The sequence below is a fragment of the Lagopus muta genome, chromosome 5, assembly GCF_023343835.1.
Source record: "Lagopus muta isolate bLagMut1 chromosome 5, bLagMut1 primary, whole genome shotgun sequence".
In the NCBI taxonomy this organism is placed as follows: Eukaryota; Metazoa; Chordata; class Aves; order Galliformes; family Phasianidae; genus Lagopus; species Lagopus muta.
The window spans coordinates 62,686,687-62,700,069 of NC_064437.1; the positions used below are offsets into that span (position 1 = coordinate 62,686,687).

A 13,383-nucleotide genomic window follows, 5' to 3' on the forward strand; every position below is an offset into this window, starting at 1 on the left:
GAGAGAATAAGTTCTTTCTCAAACACTGCCTGTATTGTCTTTGTTTCAGCCTGGAGCAAGTTTGGAGCAGACACACATTTTTGTACTTGCACATATTCTTAGAAGACCAATCATAGTTTATGGAGTAAAATATTACAAGAGTTTCCGAGGAGAAACGTTAGGATACACCCGCTTCCAAGGTAAGCCTGTATTTTTTCAAATTCAGTATTAACTAATGCTCAGCTGTAAGTCGTAGGGGAAACTCAGAGAATGACTCCAGCCACTGGATGGAAGGGGGAGTTGCGTTGTAGGCAAACTCTTCTGCTGTTAAAAAGAACAGAACAAACCACTCAAAGCTTCCAGTTCTTCAGTGTATGGTGGGCATGCTGCCTATAACCACAGTTTCAAAAGAAAACATTTTTGCCTCCATTCAATGTGCTCTTAGCCTGTAATTTGTCTGAAACGAACTGAAAGTCGTGTGGTTCATTCTGCTGTAAGACACAGGCTTAAAATTCTTCCTGTCTGTGCTATTAGTGGCTATGAATGTTCATTTTAAATGAAATGGTGCTTAGCATTTCCTGGAGGAGACTCCACAGCGTGCTTCTTAAACATGGTGGAGAGGTGGGCTGAAGGTGTTTGTGTTGTTTGTATTGGCCTGGTTTCCCAGCAGAGCAGCAGTGGGATTTGCTTCTGCAGCACGGAGTGGTGTGCCTTGTTCTGCAGCAGGTGAATTGAAGCAGCCCTCACAAAAGTGAAGAGGAATTATCCTCAAAGCCAGAGGTGAAGCCAGTGTGTAAAGGAAGATGCAGAAATGTAAAGCAGGGAGGAGAATGATAAAGTTGAAGGATTTTTAGTACTTAAAGAAGTGGCTGCTTGCTTGAACGCATGCCACAGAAGCTGGAAGAGGAGTTCTCTTCACATGGACTCTGCTGGCACTCTGTTGTGTGAGGTATAAGATTAGGTAACTTGGTTACACATGATTACAAAATGTTGCTCAACAGATAAGGCCAATCATTTTCTGCAAAAGGAGATTCCATGATGAAGTTGAAAGGCAGTTCTTACGTTCTGTGATGCTGTGAGGTGTTAATGACTGAAACGTGGGTGTGATGTAAATACTGGCCTGCTTCTGTACTGTGGCTATCTGGGTTGGATTCTTGCTGCTTTTGCACTCTAGGCAAACAGCCTAGCCATCTTGAAGATAAATGTAATGGTGCTATACTGCCTAGGTGTGTGTAGATTCCTTAAGAACCATATTCTATTTTAGAAGCCAAGTGTTTTTGGGTGACTCACCAACATATTAGATGGTAACACTTCAGCATTTCCCTATTTGCAGGATTAAAAACATAAGAGGGGATTGGAAGCATCTGTACATGCTCAGCAGTAAACATAACAGATGTGGAAAGAAGTGTCCAGTCCTGCAGCTGTGTGACTGACAGGGTGTTAAGGCATTCCTTTGGTTCATCTCCCTTGCTCATGTATCTCTGCCTGACTCCTAACCAGCACTGTCTATACCTGCACGTGTTGTTTGGTTGTTTAGAGCCTTGTAGAGAACTTCCTGAACCAGATCTAGAGCCTCTTTGTAAGCAGAAATGAAGGTGGCCAGTCCGTACTGAAGAAGAGTTGCAGGTGAAGTTAATGTGTAACCTGCTGTAACTGCTTACAGTCTTCAGAGAATTGTGGAAGCTGTGTGGCTTGCACGTTTTGGGCAGTGACAAAACATCTTGCACCAGGAATAGGGAAGTAGAGAGCTTAAAATCTGTTATTCTTTGTAGCTTTGTGTTTCATTTCAGGTGATGGAAGTACAGGCTGGGAAAGAACAGTCAGTCATACATAGACACCGTCCTCTGGGGTGTTAGTTGCTTCTGACTTAAAGGCTGAGTGGTTGCCAAATGTTTTCATTTTGTAATTGGGCATTAAGGCAAGCAAGTGTAAGGCCTGAACACACTGAACTGTTTTTGCTCAGTGAACCAGGAGGTACCCAGGTGCATGGGCAGCCTCTTGCTGTGTGCTTCCAGGAATGCAGGCAGATGTTGATGAGCAGTGCTGTGCTTGCTGTGAGCTGCACCAGGGATGCTCAGCAGGTGAACTCAGGACTCCTGTGTCAAATTACCTGCAGTCACTTCTCACCCTGTCCAGCTGCATTTTTGTAGTTAATGTCTGCTAATTAAATGCCAGCAGCACAGCTGAAACCAAGTGGCTGTTCAGCCCTTGCATGCAGAGCAATGGGCCAGCAAGATGTGTCTCCTGTGAGTGGTACAAGACTCTGCTGTGCCTGTGAGCTCTGCTTGGCACGTGCTCCTTTCTCAGAAGCTTTGAGGCATGCTCAGAGTTCTGACTCAATATACAGCCCTTGTCTGTTTAAGATCACTTTAACCGAAAAAAAGGAGGAGTTATGTGGCTTACAGTAGGTGGAAAAGACTTCTTTAAATGCTTTTCTTAACATCATGTTCGTAGCACGCTGGACACTGATCTAAACTTCCTATCCAGCCCCTAACCCTCCTTGGTGATCAGACTTCTTTTTCTCCAGGAATTGCTTGTTCTGACCTGGCAACCTTGCTGTGAATCCCATGACCCACAGCCTTCTGGTCACCTCTAGATTGCAGTCAGCAGTTCATGCCTCTTTAATTATTTAGGCTCTGACAGCAACAGATCTGTTCACCTGACCTTAAGCACCTCCTGGTCACAAATATACAGCTTTCAGAACTAAACAGGGAAGAAGTGACTGAAGTGTTATCAGATGGGGTTGGAGAAATGAAATGTTGTGGGTGCTGCCCAGGTAGCTGTGAGCCCCTGCTCTGTGCTGTGGGTTTGTCTGATAGATGCAACCTGGGGAGGAGATCAGCATTCACCCTGAGGGTGCTGGGATAAGCATTCCTTGCCCAAATGCTGGTGCTTCAGATGTCTCTGGTTAACACTTAGCCCTTGTTCTGCGTCTTTTGGGTGTAGCAGGGAGTTGTATGAGACTTGGGGAATGGGATGAACACAGAGCTAAGACGTTCCTAAAGATTCCTCCTCGAATCTGGACTTGGTAATAAAGTTGTGACTCTTGTCTGTGAGTCGTTCCAGTTCTTTCAGGTTTTTCTTGATTTTTTTTTTCCAATTAAAGAATGCAAGAAGTGGGAGAGGGCCAAATGCTGACAACTTCATTTTTTCTTGTAGAAAAGATGAGTTTTAAGCTTAAATAAACCCCCCCAAAACACCCCCCTGCCTCAGGCTTCCATGCTACCGCTGCCCTGCAGTGCCCATGGATGTTGGAGGAGGAACCCAGTGCCTTGTTTTGCTGCAGCGTCAGTCCCTGACTTGCTGGCAGCAGCTGTACTATGAAAGGTTGCTATGCTACATGTGCACTTAAGTTTATGCACGGCTATTTTTAAACTGTCACAAGGTAAGGGCTGCTTTTGCTGAAGTTGTCTTGCAGCAGAACGCACCAAGAACCATTTTTTTCTTCCTAGAAAAGGGTTCTGCTTTTGTTTTGAGACTTGCTGCTCCTCAAGCGAATTACTCTCTTTATTGCTAAAAAAGGAAGGGAGAAAAACTGCAATTCCATTTGGAACCTGTGCCATCAGTGATTTTTTTTCTCTTCCTTTTTCCAAAAGCGAGCAAAGCAGTGTCAGGTTCTGGTGGTCGCTCTTGTTTATTTTGGAGACTCCAGATGCATAATTGCTGAGGGTTCATTTATTTGTATGATACTGATGAGAAGTTGGGCTGCCTCTGGAATGGGCTGCATGCTTAGATGCTGAATGATGCTTAATGCAGTGCGTTCTCTCAATAACAGGCTGCAAGCAGATGCAGGGTTTTTGTTCTGGTAAAAATAGACATAACTGTAGCTTTTATTTCTGCAATTTGAGTCTCCATATATCTTGTATACAAACCTTTACACACAAAAGAAGCCTATGTAAGACTGCTTTCCTAACCTTGCTTTTGTTCATCGCTGTACGACAGCATAGATTGTAGGGGGGCAGTGATGTGGCACTGGTGGAGCTGCTGATGGCTTCTGCCTCACCTCGTGCCATTGCAGCTCCAGACCAGGTGCCACCTCAGTTACAGTGAATCAGCTCTGAGCAGGGCCACCAAACCAACAAGCTTTGCAGCAAAAGAGCTGCGTGTGGAACTTGATCTGAGTCTCATCCTTTCTTCTCCGTGTTTGTAGGTGTGTATCTGCCTTTGTTATGGGAACAGAGTTTTTGTTGGAAAAGTCCTATTGCTCTGGGCTACACGAGGGGCCATTTCTCTGCTCTGGTTGCCATGGAGAACGATGGGTATGGCAATCGAGGTGCTGGTGCTAACTTGAACACTGACGACGACGTTACTGTTACGTTTCTACCCTTGGTGGATAGCGAGAGGAAATTATTGCACATTCACTTCCTTTCTGCTCAAGAGGTAAGAACTAACTGAGGAGCTGCTGGCCTTCTTCCCTGCTCCTCCTGAGTCGTGGCCTCACCATCCGTGTTCCTGCAGCTCAGAGAATGGCCAGGAATGGGCTGCTCAGATGGGTTAACACTGCTCCCCTCCTCATCACCTGAGGTGATTCTGAAGTGTTGTTCTCCATGTATTTGGTGTTTATTTGTAGGTCTGTAAGCTGAATGTAAATATGCCATGCAGGGTACAGGTGTACCTTGAAGAGACCCACAAATAAAGACTGACACTAATGCCAGACTGACTTTTTCTTTATGGATGCAATAATTATTGGCCAGCATTTACAGCATGGACTGTCTCTTCTTAGAATGAAACACAACTTCTTCAATAACTATAGTGGCTCCTTGTCATTATAATAATAAACTTTGTATGTGAGAGAAGGGAGGGAATGGATGAAAATAATTTGTCATCCCCAAAAGTGGCCATCCTACAGATAAAGGAGAAAAGAATGCGGCCTTCCAAGTTTAGGGAGGGATGTTTGTTTTTTAGCAAGGCATGACATCAGCAGTGTCTTACAAGAGGAAGTGTTTTGTATCAAATACTGCTGGACTCCTAAAAACTGCTTTGTAAAGCCAGAAGGCTCTTGTAGGATCTGTCCTAATTAAACAGGGTGCCTTCTGGAGAACTAGTTTCTCACAAATGACTGAAATATAGGAAAACTGTGTTGGAAGAGCCTGCTTGGAGAACTCAGAAGGGGAGGAATAGCTGGAGAAGACTTCCAAAACTTTCACATTTTGGTTGAAAAAGCAGTGTGCATTGTTTTGAGTGGCAGTGACTGTGGGATGCTGATAGTGTTAGCCTGGGAAGGGAGCTGCATTGCTACCCCAGACAGGATATTTGAGAGTGTGTCATAGAATCACAGAATGGCCTGGGTTGCAAAGGAGCACAGTGCTCATCCAGTTCCAACCCCCTGCTGTGTGCAGGTCACCAACCAGCAGCCCAGGCTGCCCAGAGCCACATCCAGCCTGGCCTTGAATGCCTGCAGGGATGGGGCATCCACAGCCTCCTTGGGCAACCTGTGCCAGTGCCTCATCACCCTCTGGGTGAAAAACTTCCTCCTAATATCCAACCTAAACCACCCCTGTCTCACTTTAAAACCATTCCCCTTGTCCTATCGCTATCCACCCTGTAGACAGCCATTCCCTCTCCTGTCAGATATTGGAAGGTGGCTTCCAGGAAGTTGCTGGTAACGTTTCAGGCCTCGTTCTCAACCTGTTCTCTCTCTCTCCCTGAAGATAGGTAACGAGGAGCAGCAAGAGAAGCTGCTTCGGGAGTGGCTGGACTGCTGTGTGACGGAAGGAGGTGTCCTGGTGGCCATGCAGAAGAGCTCTCGCAGGCGCAACCATCCCCTGGTCACCCAGATGGTGGAGAAGTGGCTCGATCGCTACCGGCAGATCCGCCCTTGTACTTCCCTTTCTGATGGCGAGGAAGACGAGGATGATGATGATGAGTGATGGGTGAATTTGGAAAAGCAAATTACCAGCACGTAGTGTCTGACCTGGAGTTAGCGTTGTGCTGTAGCTGTTTGTTGTGGAGCAACCTAATTCTAGAAGAAACATGCTGCAAAGGATTGTTCTAACCAGCATGGGGAGAGTCTAGAAGCTCATCTGCTGCGTGGAGAGCGCTGAATGGGCTGGACTACAGTTTGTATAAAACAAAAGAGAAACAAAACACCTAATTTTATTATCAAGACAGAAAAAAAAAAACCAAACCAACAAACACTTTTCTTTCTGATTGTAAATCTGTCTATAAATGTACCGCATGTGGTTGTGTAAGAGATTGTGTAATAGGAGAAGTATACCAGCATCTTAATTATTGCAAAGAAATTTTTCAGATAAGGGCACTTACAAAGCACACGTTAGGTGGATTTCTCTTCCCTCTGAGATTCTTTTACAGTAGAACCTGGCATTCTACGTCACCTTTAGCTACTCTGACATGTTTCTGTGAAAGGCCCTTTCATGTCAAAGCTCACTGGTGCCCGGGTCAGCTGGTGAGGTTTTTTTGTTTGCACAAAATATCCACAGCAAGTCATAAACAAAACCACGTTCATTTTACTCATAGCTCAGTTACGGCCGTGCCCACAAATAAAACCTGAACTCTGTGGAACAAACTGGAAGAGAAGCTAAATTTTTCATGGAGTGAAATGATTTGTTTCCTGAAAAAGTCTTTTTGCTTTTTTTTTTTTCCCTCCTTTCATAGTTAGGTTCTTTTCAATATACTTAATGATATTTATTCAGAGATGTGACCTGAAGCATAGGGATTGGATTCCAGTACGTATCTACTAAATGGAGTTGTGTGAGATCTGAGGACTCGAGATGTGATTGGGAGTTTTACATTGTCAGAGCTCCCTTCTTGCTGTGATACAAACTCTATACTGCTCCATCATTTCTTCTTTCATCAACTCAAACGTTGCTGCAAATGAAAAAACGTCTGTTTCAAGGGTTGCTCCTTGGGTCGTTCAATCCAGTGAGAATCCACTCAGCAGTTCTGATTAAAACAGAGGAATCTGTGCTGAAGTTGTTTCCAAAAGCACCGTGTTATATATTTCTCAGTATGTAACCCTGGGAATTTCTTGCATGTTGGTTGATGTGGCCATACTTAAACCTATGTAAGTTCCTAAGACTGTAAGTTCAGAGTATATTCTCCAGTAGAAATTTTATTATATTTGATAACTTTAGCCATGTAACCTGTAATGGATAAAGTTTATCTAAAAAGCTCACGTCAACACTAAAGGTTAATGCCAGTTTTTACACATGCAGTGCAATTCAGGTTTTGAAAAGCACTTGGGATGCTGTGGTGGTTCCGTAAGGAATTTTGCAGTAGATGCAATTGTTGAAATTAGGATTTGGAAAGAAGCCCCATAGCACATATTTTTATGTAGGGGAAAGCTGTGGAAACCCTGAGGAACTTGCTGCTTTTTTTTCTTCCAAATGCTGCTTAGATGGTGTTGAAATGTGCACAACTCCTCCGTAACCTTGGTGATGGCACCAGAAGTACAGAGAGAACGAAGTACTGTATTGACTTAGCAGTTTTCCCATCGCAGATCCCACTGAGGTTCATTAGGAAATGCCTTCAGATTTTTGGGCCATTCTGTCTCCCCTGATTGGTGCATGTGCAAAACGTCAGGTAGAAGAGTGCATGTTCACTGCAGTGTACGATTGACCTGAACTGATAGGCAAGCTGCTGATGCTGAAGAGGTTTTTTGACGCACACACGGCCCTGTCCCAAGTTTGGTATTCTTTTTATTCTTCTTAACTTGCAGCAAAGCCCTTTTCCCCCTTGTCTTGCTGATGGCTAAAGCTGGGCTGTCAGGGAGCTGCAGGCAGCGTGTGCTGGGGTGAGAGCAGCGTGTGCTCCCTGCAACTCTGCCCTGTGCACACCAGCACTGAATGGATGGAAGGAGAAGCTCCTGCCTCCCTCAAGCTACTTGGAGGGCTGTGCGATGTGCCCCCTGCCCCTTATTTTCATAGTAACATTCTGCTGAAGGAAGTAATGCTTCCTTGTAACATGGAGAGAATAATTAATGTGAAACCTACCCTGAGCCCTGTTCTCTGCCCTGGCTTTGTGTGGGCAGCCTGCAGCATCCCCAGGGAGCGGAAGCTCGCCGTGCAGTCAGTGCCAGCTGTGCACGCATGCAGCGCGCCCCAGTGTGTGTGTAGTTGTGGTGTGAGGGCAGTCCTGGTACTTCAGAGCTCCTGGCTTTCTTAATCACTATTGTTTTGTTCCCATGTGCTGTACAACGGTTTGTTCAGGTGAATGAGCTTCCTGGGTCCCTTTGGGACTGGGGCAGTATCTTCTTTTCAAAATCAAAGTGATCCAAACCTCATGTACTTGTAGATTAAAGAGATGCAAACCCTGCTTTGTGCTAGCACGGTACTCAGTGTATGTTCATGGGTATTCCTGAATTACACACCTGAAAGTTTACAAATACTGAGATGAATTTGCAGATGTCCCTTGCAGCTCATCAGCAAGTTCTGCTCCTTCAGCCAAGCACACAAACTTTGGTTCTCAGTGTTGTTTTTCTCATTGCTGTGAGCAACACAGGCTTTCCTGGCACAGACCTTAGCTTTCGTTGCCGCCTCCTTTACACCTGGTCGGTTTTCTGGTTTTATTTGAACTGCTCAGTGCTCAATCCCTGTGTTCCTTTTGGTTTTAATATATTAAAATTTAGTAATCCTGGCTTCTTCCAGAGTCCCACTGCATGGCTTATGGCAAGTATGACTGGAACAGGTTTGACACTATTAATGAAGTAGGTTTGTGTGCACTTAGAGACTTGCTTCCTTGCTCAGCGACTTCACCCCTTTTTAACTGTTGGTGGCTTTATTTAGAGTGTTTGCCACACTCTGCCATCCTTCAGCAGCACAGAGCTCCCTGTCTGCTGCAGTGTGTGAACACAGCAGTGTGGCTGTCAGCGAAGTCCCAGGCGCAGATCTGGAGCAGCAGCTTTCAGCTCTGCTCTCCTCACTCCTTGGCTCCCATCTGCCAGTTGCCATGCGCTGCTCCACGTTGCCCATGCAGATCTCAGCCTTTCTCTTTCCAGGTACCATCTTTGCATCCCATGCTGCTGCTGCTCACAGCCCAGCAGAAGAGGTAACGCTGAGCGCTAGGGTGCTTCCTTCCATCTTTCGTTAACCAGCATCTCTACTGAGATCTCTACTGCTGAGCAGCCTTGGAAGCTGCCTGCCTCCATCTGCAGCCACTCCTGGTTTGGTTGGAGTAGGAGGTGGCTGCTGGGGGGAGCTGTGTTGTGAGCCTGCTTCCAGGGGAGGCCCTTCCAGCCCTGCACGATGCAACTTAAAGCCAAGGCAAAAATCCCAGCGGCTTGTTTTTAATGCCATCCCAGACCTTAGCATCCACAACCCGTTTTCCTCACCAGGTGCCCCCTCTGTGGCTGAGCTGTGTGCTGCTCCCGGTGCCTCACTGCTGTGCTGGGACAACGCAGAGAGCTCTGACCTCCCAGAAATTATAGAAATTTTATCACTTTTTATTGAAAACTGCACCGAACGCTAAATGTCCACCTTTACAATAAACAAATACAGTAACGGTAACACACTAAAACAAAACATACTGCTGATAGCCACTGGATTTTGTTTTTTTTTTTCTGTTTGGGACAGCTTAAGATTTCTTTGTCACAGAAACAGGAATGTACCCATACAAAGGCTCGAAAGAGGCCATCGTTTTAAAAACAAAAAGGCGATGATTCACAAAAGACTATGAATATAACATGTAACTAGTTGATACAAACCTAATAGGATCTGTTAAAATCAGTCACGTCTAATAACACATTTTGAAGTGTTCTTGTATAAAATATCACGTGAAGAAAAGAAGACTTTTATCCATGTCTAAAAAAGTGGGTTTTGTTCATCGACAGTCTGACAAGTTACCATAAAAAGTGTTTCCTGAGACATAAGGAAATGCAACATTATTCTTGAACCCTTTCCAGCTCAAGACTTCTCCACTTGATAAAATAGCTGCAGATTTCAAACTGAGAAAATATATTTGAGTACAAATAGTGTGTGAAACGTAATACTTTCTTCTTTTTTTTTCTTTTTTTCTTTTTCTTTTTTTTCCTTGCATCATTGCAGGGCGCAGATGGGTGCACAGCTACGGTACTGAGAGCTGGGCAGGGAGGAGCTGCTGCCTTGTTCCCCTGCCCTCCCAGCCCTCTGCCCCCAGCCTGGCAGGAGCCCTGCTGGCACACATCGGCCCCGGGAGGCTGCACAAAGGATTTCATTGGTTTTTTCTTCCGCTGCTAAGCCAGTGTTGGTGCCTCCTACTGTCAGAGGTAACAAGAGTAAGGAAAGGGCTGAAGCCACATCATGGTTTCCTCTTCCATTTCTATGTTACCTTGGTAAGGATTGCTTAATGCAATTGTTTGGAAACAGGTGCAGACACCCTGTTCTTCCCAAGGAAGGGAGGGGAAAAAAAATCTGATTTTTATTCATGGGATTGATGCACAGGTGAAGGAAACTTAACACACAATAACAGAGGTCGATCACTTCGATCCTTAACGTATCACATCTTAGTTTTCAGCGCTTCAGTGAGCAGGTGCCTTCTTCAGGGCTTCTTCCCAGTCTTGGCTGCTATCAGTGTCGGTAACACTGGAACATCAATGATGCATCTGTCCAAAAAATCAACGTTACAAATTTCGTATCAAATTCGTTTTCAGTTCGTGTATAACTTCTTTTTTCCAACGTCTCTTGGTCCCGAGTTTATTGAAGGATGGTGCTGTTTAAAATTATCTGCTATTGCTCGTTGGGATGTTCCCTGTTGTCGCCGTGTTTTGTGGGCTGGTTCGGAGATGGAGCTTGGGAAGGATGTGCCACCGTGGGCAGGTTGTGAGTCACAGGGATGCCCCCGGGCATGATGCCCTCCATGGCTGCTGGTATTCCTCCTGGGGCCACGCTGACCATCCCGGGCGGGTACCTGGGGTGAGGAAGAGAGGCAGCCACCGTCACCTCACCTGGGGACCCAACCGCAGGGGAAAGGGGAGCAAGGGAATGCAGCACTGCTGGAGGCCCAGCGCCTAGCCTTACAGCTGGGATGGCTGAGCCAAGATGTTTTTTTCAGCTGTAAAAATCCTCAAGCACCTGAGAGCTGCGATGAGGAAGCAGGCAGCACAGTCGCTGCTGCCATTAATGACCGTGGTATTCCGTGTGTTATACTGTTCTAAACCAGCACTGTAGGACTGTCCTGAATTTGACACAATCAGGGTGAGTAGCAGAGCAGTGATCTCACGAGCTGCTGTAATAACTGCGTGGTTTAACTGCCTGAGGAAACTAACTGCTGCTTATCAGCTGGAGCAGCAGACAACACCAGATGTAATGAATGTCACGGCCCCCTGCGCCCTCCCTTTTTGCACAACAACATTGCTTCTCTGCTCCTGGAGCTGGGCACACTCCCTCTTGTGCATCTAACACAGAATGGCCTGGGTTGCAAAGGACCACAATGCTCATCCGGTTCCAACCCCCTGCTGTGTGCAGGTCACCAACCAGCAGCCCAGGCTGCCCAGAGCCACATCCAGCCTGGCCTTGAATGCCTGCAGGGATGGGGCATCCACAGCCTCCTTGGGCAACCTGTGCCAGTGCCTCACCACCCTCTGGGGGAAAAACTTCCTCCTAATATCCAACCTAAACCTCCACTGTCTCAGTTTAAAACCATTCCCCATCTACTGGCTTTATTGTTTTATTTCCCTGCTCTTTTTTAAGATGGACCTTTTTCCTGCAGTTCTATGAAGCTCCACACTGCCCTTTGCTGGGTAATTCTGTATCACTGACAGACAGCTCTGCACCCATGGGACTGTGTGCAGCTCCTGGGTACGCCTCTGTGGCTTTGGCCCTGTACCTTGACACCAGCTGTTAACCACAAGAAAGGCTTCCTCTTTTGCCAAGACCAATTTCTTGAAGAATCTGGTAAGCAATCATCCTGCATGCTCCGACATCCCAAGTATCTCTTGTAAAAACAACCCAACAAACAAACAAACACACCTTTTTCCCTGTATCTGAACAAAAATCCTCCCTTTTAGTTGGAAGTCACTTCCCCTCATTCTATCTCGGTAGATGCTGCTACAGGGTCTGTCCTCTTCTTTCTTACTCTCCTAAGCAGAGAACTTGGAAACTGGAGCTGGACTAATCCAGCTGCCTTTCTTACAGCATTCCAAGAAAGGACACTGAGTTTGAGAAAGGAGAAGCCAGGAGATGCTCTGCCTGCTGCCAGGAGGGGAGCTGCTTCCATGGAGCGTAGCAGAGCCCCATGGGACACACCACCTCACAGGGGTGCAGGTTAAGGAGGATGCTTTCACCATCTGTGGGTGGTTTGGCCTCATTTTTTTGCTGGTCAGGGGCACACACACTGCTCAGGTCATTGCCCTCACAGCTCTGCTGGGGATGGGATCCTGCGTGCCTCTTCCCTAAGCACAACACAGTGCTGGTGTGTGTGTAGAGCCTCCCACAGTCAAGCAAGTGATCTGATCTCAGGGATTCTGGTGGAAATCATCAGGCCACCTGCATTTAGTCCTGTATTTGAAGTTCTTGGTTTGTGAGCAGGCCCAGGCTTGCAGCCTGTGCATTCTAACACAGACAGAGCAGATCTGCAGTCCCTTTTTCAGTCCATAAGTTTTGCCCTGCTTGTTGGTAAGTGTGAGTGCTGGCTCGCCAGCAGCAGCATTAGAAAACCTGCAGGGCAAGTCCTGCTTGTGACCGTCCTTTTCTCTGGCTTACCTGTATGTGGCACCATTGAGCTCTGGATGGATTGCTTGCTGGTCTATTACTGACCACGGAGCTGTTGTGACAAAGAACTCCTTGTTCACGCAGTTCCTTAGGCTTTCTGGGATGCGCCCTGGAGTCGGTATTAAAGGTAAGCATGTGTCAGGCACCCTGTTGTTTTATTACCCTATAGTAAAGCTACAATTATTCCTTTTCCCTCTATTTGTTACTGGAAACGGGGAGGAAAGGGGGAGAAATGAGGGCCCCAGAAAATCAACTGGCTGTCCCAAAGGTCATGGTTGGAGACCTCTCCTGTGCTGCCTTCAGAGCAGCTGCTCCCTTCAGCCCCATTTCAAAGCACAGGGCAGCCCAAAGTGAAGCTTTGCCATCAGGTCAAGGATTCATTTTAGGGCAAGAGAACCACCCATCTGCTGGAGCATCATCTTGGAGCAAGCTCTGTTCCAGCACCATTTGGACATGCTCTTTCATGTCCCTTCCATCCCAATCATCCTCAGCTTCTAACGTGTCTGAATGACAGAAAAGTAAAGTTGGATTTCTCAGGCCTTCCACTGGGAAGAAAATTAGGGTTAGAACCCTGAATGAGGCTACAGAAAGCCACAGCTCAGGGCCCCACAGAAGGGCTGTACCTGTGATCGCGCGCCGGATTTCGGTAGCAGCAGCTTCTCTCATCTCCAGCGACGCCTGCTCGCTGTACCAGGCCGTGTGAGGGGTGCAGATTAAATTAGGAGCATCTTTCAATGGGCCTTGAGCAAAACTGGGCGCA

General features: G+C 46.5%; 2 protein-coding genes across 5 annotated transcripts in view; one reads left to right on the forward strand and one right to left on the reverse strand.

Moving 5' to 3' along the window:
* ZRANB1 (zinc finger RANBP2-type containing 1) overlaps positions 1–6,142 on the forward strand; it is a 34,873-nt gene extending 28,731 nt beyond the window's left edge. The window contains exons 9-11 of the mRNA XM_048946391.1: positions 50–179; positions 4,130–4,359; positions 5,631–6,142. Coding sequence (XP_048802348.1) covers positions 50–179; positions 4,130–4,359; positions 5,631–5,849 — 579 coding nt within the window. The 3' untranslated portion in view covers positions 5,850–6,142. The remainder of the gene's footprint in view (positions 1–49; positions 180–4,129; positions 4,360–5,630) is intronic.
* Positions 6,143–6,561: 419 nt separating this feature from the next.
* The window catches only part of CTBP2 (C-terminal binding protein 2), a 110,708-nt gene continuing 103,886 nt past the window's right edge, over positions 6,562–13,383 (reverse strand). For all 4 annotated transcript variants that reach the window (XM_048946389.1, XM_048946390.1, XM_048946388.1 and 1 more), the window contains 3 exons: positions 13,247–13,374; positions 12,615–12,732; positions 6,562–10,821 (listed from right to left, as the gene is read on the reverse strand). In XM_048946389.1, the coding sequence (XP_048802346.1) occupies positions 10,641–10,821; positions 12,615–12,732; positions 13,247–13,374 (427 nt within the window). In that variant the 3' untranslated portion in view covers positions 6,562–10,640. The remainder of the gene's footprint in view (positions 10,822–12,614; positions 12,733–13,246; positions 13,375–13,383) is intronic.